The following is a 16,118-nucleotide window of genomic DNA, read 5'->3' on the forward strand; positions in this document are numbered from 1 at the left end:
ATTTTGAATATCTCAACCTAAATAAGGTCAAATTTGCAATAAGTGAATTAAGTGAAGAATATTCTGACTTTAGTCTCATAGAAATACGTCTTAATCACATTATAACATCCTGTAGCTTTTGGACATTAGAAAGAAAAACACCCAAAACGGTAAATACAAACTATAGCATTGGATATTAAACTATTTCAGGTTATTATTATTATTATTTAATTAACTATATTAGTTTATGAAGCAAGTATTGTTTTTTGCAGATATGGAACCTGAATGTGAGTTGACCCCCCCAACCTTGAGTTCCCTGGAGAAAAGGCGCCGGCTGCACACCTCGCGTAATAAAACACATGGTTTATTATCAGTGTGATAGAAATGAAATCACTGGACAATTAGAAGCATGTCTACCCATCATCAGCACCATGACAACAGCTCTATAAGAACAGAAAAACACTGGATGAGTCCCGCCGCCGGCTCACAAAGGTCGAATCACAGATAAATAGGCCTACTCCAAAATAGCTGGTGAACCTATTTACACAACCGTTCATTTTAAATTAATATAAATAAATATTTACACACATAAATTAACACCCTCCCTCCGCGTGCTCGTGTTAAATAACCAGACAAATCTGTTTCACAGATAGGATGCTCACAACCCGATTCTCCCACAATGCTTTTTGTGTGTGAGGACAAACACAGACACACACACCACACACACACTCACAAACGCACACACACACATTCAGGCACACATGCACACAATGTTGTTTGTTGGCTGCTCACAGCATCTCAGTCTCACAGGATGCAGGCAGGGGGAGCAAAATGGATGTAACACAGTAACCACCATGTCCTCAGGGGGATGAAAAGAACGTAACACAGATGAAAAATCCCTCTGTGCTCTCTGACACTGGCCCACGGGTGTCTTCCTCTGCCTTTTTCTCTCTACCTAGCCTTCCTCCTCCTCCTCCTCCTCCTCCTCCTCAGTCCCTGTGTGTGGCAGGTCAGTCGCAGTGGTGTAAAGCTAGAAGTAACGGTGAAACGCCACTGTGTGTGTGGCCGCCTCCCGCTCGGCTCTCCATCATTGCTCCCCTTCTTCCCCTGCTTCATTTCCGCTGCTTCTCCTCTTTGTCGCCGGCCTTGTTGCCGGCGTCCCCGTGCCGGTTGTTGGAAGGGTTGTTGAGAAACATCTTGTCGAGTCCTTTGAGAGCCTCGTTGAGGTAGTTCTGGAGGGTGGTGAGCGCGGCGCAGAGGGCGGGCGAGCCAAAGCCGTGCGTGATGAAGGAGAAGTGGGAGAGGCAGCTCTGGATGCCGGGCTCCAGGATGGGCGAGGGCCGGGAGTTGCCCAGGGGAGTCCTGTCCTGGGCCAGCAGGTCTGTGAACTCCTTACACAGCTGTCTGCAGGGGGAGAAGACAACAGGACGTCAGGCTGGAGAAAGGCTTTGAGAAGATACTGCTGCTGATAACTGCCACTGTTCAGTCAGGTGGCAGTTAATCATAATGAGGTTTATCCTGCGTTTGCTGGAGTGTTATTACCGGAAACCCAATGTAGACAACATCATATTAAAATCTCCCCCAAAAGCAAGGATTCTACCAACTGCCCCCAAAACGTTACCTGCACACAATCTGACTTGAGTTTATTAATTTGAGTTTGATGGTTTTTTTTGTAGGAATTTGCAGCGTTTTATCAAATAAGACCTCACGTTTACCTGCTGCTCTATCAGGGCCTGTATCGATAAATCTGAGCCTCGGGTTAACACGGTTAATCCAGCCCAGGGATTTACTTTTGCAACATTGCAGGGAATTTATCCTAAATATCTTATAAATGTATTAGTTGTAGTGGTGAGGACATTTTGCAGCATCACCTGCAGATGTTGTTGAACTGCTAACTGAACCTACACTGAGCATGTATGTTATAATCTCACATTTCTCTGAGGCTCTGATTGAGGAAGCACATTCAATTTGAGCTGCATTTTAGTGCGATCTTATTTTGTTCTCATTTCCCCCGTCCTATAAAAACAAACTCAGCCGAGCAGATTAAAAAACAATTGCAGTGTCAGGGACGATACAGAGATAATAGATTAGGATAAAGAACGATGTCGTGTAACACAACAATTGATTCTCAAATAATATCACACGTGACTCAGGCTGTGCTTCCTGAATGGAGTTAAGTGGATTCCAGAGTAAAAGCAGTGATTTCTCCAGACTTCAGCTGTCGTTAGGTGGGAAAAGAAGAAAAGGCAGAAAGACCCCCCCCCCCCCCCATCTATTCATTGAGAACTTTGAGTTTTGAGTTTATTGAGTCACATGGTGAAAACAGACAAACCTCCTCTGAGAGAAAACTGAGATTATTCTGAACACTAGACACAGAAATAACCTCTAAATTAAGGAGGTTATGTTTTCATTACTGTTTTTCTTTTTGCAGGATTACGCAAAAAATGCTAATCTGATTTTGTTGAATTTTGGTGGAAGGCCAAGAAAAAAACTTTAAGATTGCCAGATAGGACATTTTTGTTAATTTCTCACGAAATAATGCACAAACTAAAGAAGATGTGGGAAAATATAGAATATAACTATGAACAGGTGAAATCTGGTGAAGATCCAAATAATAACACAGATTATTTTCAGAGAGGGGATCTTTATTCAATCACTTTTACGGATATTATACGAACCTGCAACTAAAATGTCTGTGTACCTGCTTTATGCATCTGATAATATGGTGATGAAATAGCCAATCAGCCTCAGCAGATGTAGAGTTAGGGGCCAATCTAAGTTCTATTTTATTCCGTCCTCTTGCACTTATTCAGCTTTTGTATTTGAAAGGCTTGAAATTTACAAGAATATTTCACTGTCAGCACAGAAGAGGATTTTATGTCAAATACAGAAAATCTAAAAGCAAACAAATTCTAATTTCCCAGGTGGACTTGCATGAAATAAAGAGAAACTCCCCCCTGATACTTTCCCTGACGTCCCTTTTCGGTGACTTCCCTTTATCGTCTTCTTCGTGATGTTGTGTAATTTGTTTTTGTTCCCTCGGCCTCCTTCTATCTAAAATAATCACAGAGTCTGATGCAATCGGCGGCTGTGGAGCACAGAGATACGTGGACAGAGTGGAAGCCCCACGAGAGGCGAGGATTTCATTCCCCCTCCTGGAACTGGATTATGGGAAACTGAGACAAGTGTCCATGCGGCGTGTGATGCTTCTTTATTTAACGTTAACGCGGCTGCACTTTGACATCTGGCGTTTGGGAGGAGGTTGTGTTTTTGTTGGTTTGTTTGTTTGTTAGCAGGATTACGCAAAAACTACTGAACCGAAATGAAATTTTTAATTAAACATTGCGAAATAGGGCGTTCATTTTTTTTCTTATTCAACATTTTCGTTGATTTCTCAGAATAGTTAAAGGATCTTGATGTTTAGGCGACTGAATCTATGAGCGTGTGCAATTTGGTGCAGATCCAAATACAAATCTTGATCTAGTGAATTTAAATGTGGTTTCATAAGGTGACTGTTGGGCCTTGGAGTTATGATCTATAGTCTGAAGCATGTCTCTCTCTGTGGACGTATTTTCTCAGACTCCATTGGACGCTTTAACCCTAAATATCTTCCAGGAATAAAGAAAAATGCTCCTTTAAATACCCAGAATGCACAAAACACTAATGCCAAGGTTTAAAAAAAAATCTGGACAGTGTCAGGCCTCCACATTAAAAAGCAAATCTTTAATTGTTAACCTTTCATTTTTCGAGGGCCGATCATCAAACGCATCGTCATTCTTCACTACATGTGAGTGCATCAGTAAAAGAAAATCACCTCTTCACCTTTTTTTCTCCTTGTTAAATCTCATCATCTGATTTTAGGCCCACGTTTTTATATTCAGCAGACCCATCTCTCTCTCTCACACACACACACACACACACACACACACACACACACACACACACACACACTCACACACACACACACACACCCAGGCACCGCGAGGCCTAAGGGCAGAGCTCTAGCAAATGAGTGACAGGCTGTGCAGGCCGAGCCCAGCTGGGGTTAGGGGAGTAGAGAGGAGAAGCCGCCACCCCGGGCTACACTCCGGGCTCTCGCTGTTGTTTTCTGGCGACTTGAAACACTTCACTGCTAAATAATGAATTTCTAACAGGCAGCACCGACACCCCGTATTGGAACAGGTTTGAATCTGAGCATCAAACATCCACCACCGAACACACCCTACGTACCGAGCACCACACACACACACACACACACACACTGTCAGACAGGCAGATGGTTTATGCAGTGCAGGCCGGCAGACAGCACTATTTATGCAAGCTAAAAATACAAGCGTCCTAAAGGGATCTTTGTTAGAACCGCCTAAAACTCACTCTGGGACGAATGGACGCAGATTAGAACGACTCACTAATCAGCAGATTGCAAAAAAATGGACAAATCTTAGGATTGATCCACTTCACCACTGCTCCCCTGGTTCCTTTAAAGAAACCCATCCTGCTCAGTGTCTATCTGGGATCCGATTCCACACTTAAACGGCCATAAAAATGGATTAATGTAAGTAAATGGGTCGATCCTCTAAGAGAGAGAGTTCAAACCCACACTTCTAACCTTGTATTTTATAAACGTCTGAGCTGCACAGGCCACATTAAAGTGTCCAGCTTCCAGAACAGTAAAGGTTAACCTGTGTGAGGGATTAGGTTTAGTAGTAGTCGTGACCCACTGATGAGTTCATATCAGAAGGTGAACATCTTATTTCTGCTCCCACGGAATTTCACTGCCCCAATTTTTCCAAGGTGGCAGATTGAGTTTGATCTCAATCAGCCGTTTCATCCCAGGTTAGACCTGTGTCCGTCTGTCATTAACAGAGTGTCCCTGCCTTGTTTGCTGTGTGCGATGCCGAGTATGAAGCTCAGAGTCGAACGCAGGAGGCTTCCGCCCTCGGGGGTCTCGACGAGGAGCCTTACAGAGACTTTAATTTCACTCAGCAGAAGAATTCCTGTCCAGAGCAGATGGTTGCTCTTATGTGCAGTCAAATGAACATTTCCAAATGCTGGACAAACCTGATTAAATGCCTATTTATTTATTTTTTTGGGACATTAACATCTGCTGCATGAAGCAAATATGCAATATTGGAAATATTTTATAAACTTATTGGACTTTTCTTTAGGGTTTTTTTTTTTAACTGCATTTCTGTTGCTGTCTGTGTCTGTGCCAAAACAAGGCCTCGACCTTTGTGCTCTTTATTTCCTCACTGTTCTTCGCTCTGTTTGAAGGAATCCAAATATCTACATTAGTTTGTTTGCTAATAATTTAACATTATAATCCATTTAATTCCTTTAATCTCCCTGTGAACCCCCCAGAGGACATGTATGTGTGTGTGTATGTGTGTGTGTGTGTGTGTGTGTATATATATTATTATATTATATTCCATGACAGAACACAGCCCATAAAGACTGCGAGGGAACACGAATCTAATCAAACGGTCCATCAAACTCACTTTGTCGCCAGCAGCATGTTTTTCCGCGTGTGCAGCTCGTTGGGGTCCGCGTGCTGCCGGTTGAGGTACTCGCTCACGGCTTTGGTGGGAAACTCCGTCTCGCAGATGTAACCGAAATCCCGGGCGAGGTGCACCGCCTCACCTGGAGGGGTCAGACACAGCCAGGGTGAATATGACGTAGGCAAACAGTACGAGTATCACAGATAATGCTTTCGAATACTTTATAATAATGATCTAATAATTCCAGGATATTATTATATGGACACTTTGTCTTTTTACGCACGGATTTTACGCAAAAACCAATCGAAATTACCCAAACCAATAATTTTTGGAAAATTAAATGTGTGAGGTAAGGAATTGGCTCTTTAAAAAAAAAAGGAGAAACTCTTTTCTACTTTTTGCAAGCAAGAAATAAAATATATTTCCAGGACAGTGATGTAATATTAAAATTGCAAATTATATAAAAATAAGCCCCATGTGCAAAATAAATTAAAGCAGGGAAACAACATGGGGGGGAGTCGAGCTGCCACTTTTCACATCGATTAATTATTTAAGTTAATTAATCAAACTTGATCGTATCTCTCCACTTCCTCAACACTGAATATTTATTTCTATTTCTGGCACCGCAGCCCTGCAGCCATTTTCTTTGTAAACGCAGAGAGACACTGAGGAGTCGGTGTGAGGTCACGACCTTTGTGGAAATTACGCACGGTCTGATTCTGGCTGTGCGTAATTTTTTTGGTAACGTTGGAATTACATTTTAGATTCTGAACGTCGCCTCATAGGAGCGAGACAGTCTGGGTTACTTATACAGTTTGTGTTGAATGTTGATATATTGGGTTTGTTTTAATTGTTTGGGGTCAAACACACAAGTGTTGGGGGAGTTTTGAGGAAGAAGGGGAGAAAGTGTGTGTGTTTTTTAAACTTGCAAATAATTAAAATCTTTGCAGTGTGTTGACATAAATACTGAGAACAATATTTCTGCAGATTCTGATTTGAATCACCTTCTACAAGAGACGTTAGTAATGTGACGTTGGCAGCTTTGCGTCTTCCAGCAGGTAAATTCAGTCCAATCTTCTCCAGCTTTTCCCTCAGACATTTCCCACCGTTTTTGGACTTTGCTCTGCAGCGAGAAAAAAAGGAAACGAAATCATTGACACTTGTGCAAATATCAGATCATGGATGTAAACATCTTAAAGAACATTTAATTCAAATTGATGGTTTCTGCAGAAGTAGTTGAATGACGCCTCAGCTTGTGCTCCAGAGGATTTACATGTTAAATAGGAACAAGGGGGTGAATGAGTCTCAGGGTTCACATATAGTTTCCTCGGCTCGTACCTTCTCAGCACGCCCCCCAACAGGGAGGCGTTGAGGCACTCGGGCGGGGACAGTCTCCTCTGCACCTCCCCTACGGTCACTTTGTACTTGGAGGTGGAGCTGAGCAGCGACAGGCGGCCCGGTACCGAGCAGAACACCTCGTTAATGTTGACGGTCACTCCCCCCATCAGGCCGTCCTTACCCAGCATCAGGGAGCCCATGTTCTTCAGTGGCATGGGGACTGGAGGGGGGGAGGGGGGATGGAGACATGATGAGTGTGCGTGTATGAGACATTTACTCAGGTGGATAAGCTTTTCAATATTAAATCATTTCTTCTCTGCGTGCGCGCTCTCAGAGGGCGTCCCCGGCCCAATGATGCGCCCACGCGCCGGGCATTTGCTGTTATTTAATGTCGCGCGACATTCTCATTACAATATTATCGATTGTTGATTGGCTCGCGCTCCCAAATCGCATTAACCACCTCCCCGTCTCCTCTCCACGGCCGGTTTAACTCCCACCAGCGGCACTGGCTGCGCCTCCATCCCGTGCGCATTAATGCTCGCGCTAATGGCGTTAAAATATGAACAAATGGAAGAGGAAGCGGAGACCAGAGTCGTGCATGCGTGCGTGCGTGCGTAGGGGCCAGTTGGAGGGGGGTTCTGATGGCTCCACGGGGGATAATACCGCAGATTAGCTCTAAACGAGCTCACGAGATCTCCGTGAGCGGTGCCATTTATTACATCAGCGGCTTAAATGCCCCGCGGGGAGCTCAGTCACTCCACATCCCGCTAACTAAATCACCGCACATCATCAGAGCTGCAGCCTGTCAGCGACACACTGCCTGCGAGTCAATATACCGGGATCGTTAGCCCCGCGTGCCCCCCCCCCCGCCCACACCCCCACACCTCAAAAAACAAAAGTAAAACATGGAGAAATGTCCAGTTTGAGTCTAAGTCAGGCTTCGATTCACACGTCTATAAACTGAATTATACATCATCATATTATAGCACATGTTAGGAAATAAATCAAAATGAAGGAACCCCAAGAATTTTGTTTTTTAATATATATATATATATACAAATAAATCTATAGACTATCTAACAATCTCAAGAAATGTTTCCAAAATTTCTGTAGTTTAAAAAAAAATTGGCCTTTATTCCAAAACATTGTAATTTCATTGTCATATTATTATTATTGCATTGGTTTGGACTGTTGAGAGTGGTGCTCGTGTGTGTGTGTGTGTCTGTGTGCGTGTAGCTACCTTTTTTAATTACTGACTGATCCAGGATGTTCGTCCCGTTGTTGTCTTCAATAGTCTGTCAGAACCAAGAGAAATACGCATCATTACGCACAGGGCTCCTCACCACATCATCCACATTGTAATAGTGCAACGAGCACGTGAAGCTAATATTTAAAGTGTCAAATGGATTTTATAACATTATGCACGTTTCAAAAACAGACAAAAATGACGTGTTTAAGTTTGTATCCACACAGAAATCAAATCTATGGGTGATAATCCTCTGCTGCTTCACTTCATCGTGTGAAGCCTCATTCATCATCCTGCGAAATAAACTCCCTCTTTAAAACAGACGCATTCATTCCTCCACACTCGTGTATTAAAATGAAAAAAAAAAAAGAAAAACAAGAAAGATTAATTTGCTGAAAAACAAATGTATGGGAGGTTAATAAATGCACGACACGAACACGGAGAGATGAGAACGTATCGTTTGGAGGTTAAATGGCAGACGATTCGTGATGGTTGTGCCCTGAGGGGGGGTGGGGGGGGGGGAGATGAAATCCCACACAGCTCCAGTCTATTTCAAAAAGTCTCATCTTCACACCACAGCTGCAGCAACACAACAAAAATCTATACAGCAAAAAAGGACAGCCTTCAGATTCAATAAGAGTTTGACCAGAAATATAATAATAATAATAATGGAATAATGGTAAATTGCTCTGCAAATTAAAGTTGGTGATATCGCTGCATCCTTTCCTCCTTTAATATATAATATATTTGTATATGCAGGTGAGTCTGAGCAGCAGCTTATTCCACATCTCAGCCTCTTCCCCTCGAACGTGTCTGAGGTGCGTTTCGCTTTGGGCCGTTTGGTTTGTGAGGCTCCAGCTGCAGAGAGAGAGAGAGAGTCCAGGCCTGAGGGAGCTGCTCCGGGTTCACTGACCCCAGATCGGGAGGCTCAGGGAAACATGCGGAGACAATGAGGGAGACAGCTGTCAACACTTACCGGAGAGGCTCCGTCCACTGCACCTCTGTCCACTTTATTACTTTGGGTATTTTTTTTAAATTCCCTTCTAGTCTGTTTAACTTCATCCAGACGCAGAAAAGGCGAATGGATGTTGAATTTAGAATCTGAAGTGGCCCAACTAGGAATTTAAAATACCATTACTTTCAGTGGGGATGGTCAAACTCGTGATATTTGCTGATATAATAATTATTTTGTTGTATTTATTTTAACGATATAATAGAAATGCAGCGTTTTAATCAATTATGTGATGGACTCCGGTGGACTTGGACTCGTATAATTCCAATATCCTTAAAATCACTTTTCCAAAAACAATAATAAATTAATACATAAATAAAGTAATAATAAAAAATAAAATAAAAAAAGGGTGCATTCAACCCTGTGACCTTTGACTCACCTGAATATCCTCCATGCCGTGCAGCCCGTGCAGCAGTCCGTCCCCCATACCGGGATCCAGTCCCGGGTGCGCGGAGTGCAGCAGCACGTCCGGCCGCCGCACCCCGTAGTCCCGCCGCGGGTCCAGCCCGGACAGCTGCAGCGAGGCCCGCGGCTGGGCCAGCAGAGCCGAGCTGTCCATCCGGTCCCCGGCGGCGTCCTGCCGCTGCCGCGCGCCCCATGCGCCCTGCTGGCTCTGGTGCAGGGAGTTCAGGGAGTACGGGTCGCTCACGTGGGAGTACGGGTCCTGGCTCTGGTAGTGAGCGAGCGGCTGATACGGCGGCGGGAAGTACGGAGGCTGGAAGTCCGACGTGGGTGCATGAGACAGCGGCGGCGCGCTGGAGTACGGTCCCCCGTGCGACACCGAGCCCAGCTGGGACAGGCGCGAGCTGTGGCTCGAGACACCGTCATGCCGGTCCTTGAAGAGGGTGAAGAGCAGAGGAGACAAAAAGAGACGTTAACGAAATGAAAGAGCACATGGAGGCCCAGGACCACCAGGCATTTATTAGGAGTGTTGCCCGTGGTGCTGGAGCCAGAGCTGCGTAAAGGACACTGGACCAGCAGCACGAGCCTGTAGGTGAAATGTTACAGCTTAATTCAAAATCTCACAACGAAAAACCTCACAGCGAAATGTACGAATTCACCGTCTGCACTAAAGAAGCTCGGCGAGGGGCAGAGGACTCACCGCGGTGGAGTAGGAGTGAACTAACATCTGTAAAACCTCTGGTGCTGAAGCGGGCTCACGGTAAAACTGTAGCGGGCTGAAGTCGGTGTTTGGGCCGAGACAGTCAGACTCATCCCCGGGTAAAGCAGCGTGTGTGTGTGCAGTGCTCGGCCTGATGCTCCACAGATCCTCACTGAACCTTCCTCCGCCCGGAGCTGCCGCCGCTCTGACTGTGAGCACCGAGCTCCCGCCTCTACCCCCGGTAGATGCTGTAATTGTTATTCATGACTGGGACTTACAGGAATATTAATGTGCGCGAGGCAGGGGACTGGCGACACATGGAGCGTGAAGCCTCTCGCGCAACCGTGAGTGACGTTTAAATTCCGTGGAGAGCCGAGACGACGCGACGAGCAGCAGGAGATAGAAAGAGTGTGTGAAGCAGGAGAGAGCGAACAGGGTGTCAGGGGCCGTGAGGAATTCCCCCCCCCCCCCCACCCCCCCATCACTAAAATAACCGCTTTGGGGACTTTTGTGGGCGAAGTCTGACGCAAGAAAAGCACACACTCGCCCTTTGGAGACAGTTTGGCACAAACCATTTCTGAGCACACGGCTTTGACATCATAGAAAAACCAATATAAGTCAGTGGTAATAGAAACAGCTGGGCCGCTGTGAAGCGTAATGGGTGGAGGAACAGATCCAGGGTCAGAGTTCTGCTTCCAACTCGACCTCTGAGCCTCCAAAGTAAAACTCCACTTTTACGCACAGGCACAGATGCGTATTTCTCTCCCTCCACTCACTCACACACACATTTTTCAGAGTGTGACAAACTCCTGGAGAATAAAGTGCGCCTCTTGTTGTGTTGCAGCTGCCTTTTTCTCTTTTTTTGTGTGTTACCGAAAACACCACAGGGCGCGCGAGGGGCTCGTGTGAACGGTGTCACGAGTCAAAAGAAGCGATTAAACTTTATATTGTGCACCACGCGCGCGGCCCCTCGGTGCCCTCGTGGATGACTTGTTTAACAACACCACCGCCTCCCCTCCCTCGCTCGCGCCGTGGGAGCGAGGCCATGTGCCGCACGAGACGCGGGTTTCCCACCGGGCGGAGCCGAGGGGCCTCGCGAGCGACCTCCTCTCCCACTGCTTTGTGATGGAGAACCAGTCAGCGCGAGCGGCCCCGGAGTTTCTCCCCCATTCCCTCGCGCGTTTAAATCAAAAGACATATTATTATTATTATGGGATGGAAGCCAGACGATTTACATATGTCTCACATATCACCCTGCTCTGACCCTGCCTTTATTTATGATTTTATGCAATTTAAGAATTCATAAATACATTTAAAAAAATCGAATGCATGTTTTGCAGCATTTCTTTTCTATTTCTGATGTTTTTTTAAAGAACATTTTTAGATCAATTCTTATTAATTCTCATATACATTTTAAGTTAAGTTTCTTACAAGCAAAGATTTAGTAAAAAACAACACACAAGCCATATTTAAAGTGACAAATTTTAGATGAAATTTCAAGAAAATATTAAATAAAAATGATCTTTCTGCAACAATAAATATATATTTTTCTAACCGTATGATCCAAACGGTGAATTGCACCACAGCCACAAACATGAAACACAAAACAGAAGCTCAAACAGGAATAATATGAAAATAGCAAAAATTAAAATCTGTCTGTACGAATTTCCACGCGATGCAATGTCCTCAAGTTCATCTCCTCAGCCTCGATATGTCAGAAACAACAGGCCAACGGCCCCACGTCACTCCGCTCTGCATTATTCATGATAAAACAAACGTGTGTGTGATAAATGTGTAAGAACACAAACAGCTGGACGGTCACGTTACCTCATAAATATCTTCATACTTGACATTCTCAACTAGTTTCCACAGCATGGTCGCTTCTCCGGTGTCGGTAAACCGAATGCAGCCAAGTGAGGAAGGGACGACTCAACTCTCTCTCTCCCTCTCTCTCTCTCTCTCCTTCTCCTTCTCCCTCTCCCTCCCTCTCTCTCTCCCCCTCCCTGCCTCCCTCCCTCCCTCTCTTTGTGAATGGGGAACCCCTGTTGAAGCCTGCTGCAGCACCATACTGTATAAAGATGGGGCGGGTTGACAGCAGCAGCAGGAATAGAGAGAGAGAGAGAAAGAGAGAGAGAAAGAGAGAGAGAGAGGGAGAATATAATATTGCAGGAAATACACGTTTTTATTTCTCATGAGTCTCTGCGGTTCCCAAAATAAAAGCACAACTCAGCCAACAAAAGACAGAACACTGACCATAGTTGAGCAGCTTTGGTGTTTGGTGACTGTGAAGAATCCACGTCTACGGCAGCTGTTTGGATTTATGGCTGATAAAGTGTCAAATTTGTGAAAGATTAACGAAGGTATAGTCATAAGAAACTGCTGGGAACACTTCTATGCACACATGGACGACAAATTAAAGCAACAGTCGACATGGGATTCAGTCTTTATAGGTTTTTTAAACGGTTTTCATTTCATTTATCCTGTTTTCTTATATTTCGTAACGTTGTAATATCATATCGTGATATCCGTCTTTCTGGAAAACGGATGGTGGACTGTGTAAACACCAGGGTCACCAATGGAGACTCCATGACTTAATGGGTTTTCCTTGACAGTCTGATTTGACCTATTGTATATTATAGATATAATGAAATCAAAACCTCATTGGAAGTGACTCTCGTGTCCCTGAGGTTTCACAGGAGGGATGGACACCATAACTCTGGAAGATGTTCCCTCTCTTGGTGTTTTGATGATGGTGGTTGAGAGCTTCCGTCTCACACTGGACCGAGCGCTGTTCATTTGAGTGGAGATCTGTTGCCGTGACGGTTGCAGCCCTCAGCTCCAATTATTTAAAAACTCATTAACACAATTCAGTGACCCCTTGTTGCTCCCGTGTGGTCGTGTCTGCAGAGTTATTCTACTATTCAGTTCGGGTGTTTTACTGTCATCCATGTATATTTACTTGCATTCACTATTAAGTACATGTAGACTAGATACTTGTATTTACATGAAACACAGGAACTCACTTTGATAAGGAATAAACTGCCAAAGCAGCAAAATGGAGGAAGCAGTTAACACCTGATAGAAGATATTTGTGTTTGCAGAATGAATGAAGCTGGATTAACAATAACAACAAAGCCTCATGTGGAAGTTATCGATCAATTATCCTATAATTAACAGAGCAATCCGGTTTGACATTATTCCCACACGCTGATCTGACACTGACTTATGGAAATCGGCTCATATATATATATAAAACCAACACTGATCCTCTCACACAGACACAAGCCAGAAATATACAAGCACTGTAATAAACACACGTATAATTGTGGTAGATCTTCAGGCCTTTGTTGTCACCAGTGGGCTTCACGTGTGTAAGGTGCATGTGAACATTGCTGCAGTTTCAGCACAACGCAACATCAAATGCTCTGGGAATTTGACGGCTCAGCGTTTAGTCCCAGTGCATCTTATTGGTCAAAATGCTGCAGTAAGCGTTTCAACATTATCCCAATAATAATGTGATTATTGTATTAACATGTTGGACAAGGTTCTTTCTATTATTCATGAAAAATCTGTCAAATAACATAATCTCAGGTATTCAGGATTTCTCACTTTATGCCAGTTTCCTGATATTATCTTTGTGATGCAATGGCAGCTGTTGGTCACTGTATCTTTGCATTAAAGGTTCATAAGGAGACATGATGATCAGTTAACTTCCAGATACAGTACAGTGCAGGACAAGAAACGCAACAGCAACAACAACAACTAGACAATAGTTTGATTTCCCTTCAAAATAAACTACTTGCATGCAGCAGATCTGCAGAGGGAAGACAGTCTTCAATACATTTTACATTTATACACCTCTGCACGTCTTTGTTCGAGGAATCAAGACAAACAAGTAAAATCATATTTTGTCTCATTCAGTCAAACCAGATGTTTGTACCTTGAGCTTTAACTACTGGTTCCCTCTCTTCCATCGCTTTATATGAACCGATCAGTGGAAACACATCAGATAAGACGACACAGATGCAGTTTTACGTGTTAAAACTCCTTTAAATCCATAATAAATAGCTGTACATAATGTATTTATTGATGGTCACATTTCTACACAACCAACCCCTCAACTGCTTCTGTGAGGATTTGTCCAAGTGTGTGTGAACTGCTCCCCCTAGCGTCACAACAGCACACATGCATCCTAACCCTCCAACAAACACAGTGTCATCATGTGCAGTTTCTGTTTTTAATGAATTTTAGACATATTGACTTGATGTGGCTTTTGAATTCTCACAGTAGCTGCTGCCTATAATGTGACTTAAGGCTGAATTACACATTTATGTATAAAAACTTGAGTTGGAGCTTGAAACTTTCACCTAAATTTATATATCAACAGGAATTCCATTAAAAACCCACTTTTAGTTGTACGACTGGCTTCAGTGTTATTGAACGTTGTCCCGATCAGCATTAGTTCTGGTGTGGAACCAGGTTCTGTAGGTCCAGACTGAGTTCTCATGAAGTTGTCTGTCCTCTTATATCGTCCTGCATGTCCACTGATACGCTGTCGTGCTCCTGCCTGTGTTTCCTCTGACATGGTTAAACTCATCTAGATGCTTGATGCCAAAGAAACAAAGAAAGAAAAGAAGCTGCTACTGAGAATACCAGACATGAATGTTTAAGAGGGACGGCTGTTCTCAAGTTCTCTGGAATGACCCACTGCCAAAGATTCACCCATCCCTCTCTCACACACACACACACACACACACAGACACACACACACACACACACACACACACACACACACACACACACACACACACACACACACACACACACACACACATGGCAGGGCATATGACTGTCAGCGATGACAGATGTCCTGACAGTCTGGGAGTCTGGAGGCAGGGTTGTGGTTGTTGTCCTGCAGGGCTTTTGACATACGATGTATCAGCATACATTACACACATGTCACAGTAACGCTGCTCCCTCTGCTCCCCGTCTTTTGTTTGCAGCCACTTGCAAAATGATTTGTCTTCATTTTTTAACTAAAACCCTGAGATTTTAGTTGAGAGAGGAGGTTTTCATTCTACTCCATCTGACCCCTTTTTGTCGCTCTGCAACGTACACATCTGAAACTACTCCTTCATATTTTCTAATGGTCAGTGAAGACACCCTGCAGGATCCCCCCCACTGCATCACGACTAATGTTCATGTTGTTCAGAGAAAAGCAGCAGAATGAACGTGATAACTAACTGGACATCAGGTGTAAAAACTGTGGAATAATCCTTTAATCGTTTAGTTGTTTCCTTTATATGTGTTTGGACACAAGTGCTGATGAAAAGCAAAAGAAACTGACACAATTAATAATTTTATTATTAATTAAATAGCTCAACAAAAGCCCTGAAATATTCTCTGGATGAAGAGAAAATCTGTATCTGTGTGTAGAAAATGAATATATGGATTAATCAATGAACATGAATATTTACATTTGTGTAAAGTTTACATTTGCTCAGTGAAAGTCTTATTGTGGAAATTATTAGAATTTCTAAACCTTTTTAGGACATTTGTATTATTTCAAAAATCGATGCAACATTCTGGACGGACTCTTGTATTCACGACACATTCATTTAAATAATGTCTTTATTCAACAAGTATAACAACAACTTAACTTTACTTCTATGTGTGTATTATTTCTATATATTTATAATTTTCAAACCTAATCCAGTGTCAAAGCAGCCACATTATCATCATCATCATCATCAAATTGTGCACACTCAGGCTGCAGTTCAGCTGTGGACCACTAGGTTGCGCTAGAGCACCACAGAAAGGAGGAGGCACCAGCATGGAGACCTGGGATCAGCTTCTTGACAGTCAGCCTCACAACTGTGTCTTAAACCTTTAAATGTGGCTCCATTAAGGAAAGTGTCAACATGTATTATCACACAAACACAA

General features: G+C 43.7%; 1 protein-coding gene across 2 annotated transcripts; it reads right to left on the reverse strand.

The window, feature by feature from the left end:
• Positions 1-325: 325 nt before the first annotated feature.
• tfap2b (transcription factor AP-2 beta) lies at positions 326-12,121 on the reverse strand. 2 transcript variants are annotated; one of them, XM_034580385.1, is made up of 7 exons: positions 12,003-12,121; positions 9,453-9,908; positions 8,056-8,110; positions 6,816-7,035; positions 6,482-6,600; positions 5,478-5,619; positions 326-1,383 (listed from the first exon to the last, which is right to left on the reverse strand). In XM_034580385.1, exons 1-7 carry the CDS (start codon positions 12,048-12,050, stop codon positions 1,092-1,094), a joined length of 1,332 nt encoding a protein of 443 aa, XP_034436276.1. In that variant the 5' UTR covers positions 12,051-12,121; the 3' UTR covers positions 326-1,091. The 2 variants fall into 2 exon arrangements, with proteins under 2 accessions (XP_034436276.1, XP_034436278.1); XM_034580387.1 differs by lacking the exon at positions 12,003-12,121 and adding an exon at positions 10,176-10,544.
• Between the last annotated feature and the right edge of the window lie 3,997 nt (positions 12,122-16,118).

Source organism: Hippoglossus hippoglossus, chromosome 24 (assembly GCF_009819705.1).
Source record: "Hippoglossus hippoglossus isolate fHipHip1 chromosome 24, fHipHip1.pri, whole genome shotgun sequence".
In the NCBI taxonomy this organism is placed as follows: Eukaryota; Metazoa; Chordata; class Actinopteri; order Pleuronectiformes; family Pleuronectidae; genus Hippoglossus; species Hippoglossus hippoglossus.

What these genes read in the sequence shown, in the direction of transcription:
- tfap2b (XM_034580385.1), bottom strand. Translation starts at nt 12,050, where the DNA reads ATGCTGTGGAAACTAGTTGAGAATGTCAAGTATGAAGATATTTATGAG. An exon ending in TTGGGGGGCGTGCTGAGAAG is followed by an intron (nt 6,601 to 6,815) that starts GTACGAGCCGAG and finishes TTCTCGCTGCAG; the next exon opens with AGCAAAGTCCAAAAACGGTG. An exon ending in ACTAACGTCTCTTGTAGAAG is followed by an intron (nt 5,620 to 6,481) that starts GTGATTCAAATC and finishes TGACCCCTCCAG; the next exon opens with GTGAGGCGGTGCACCTCGCC.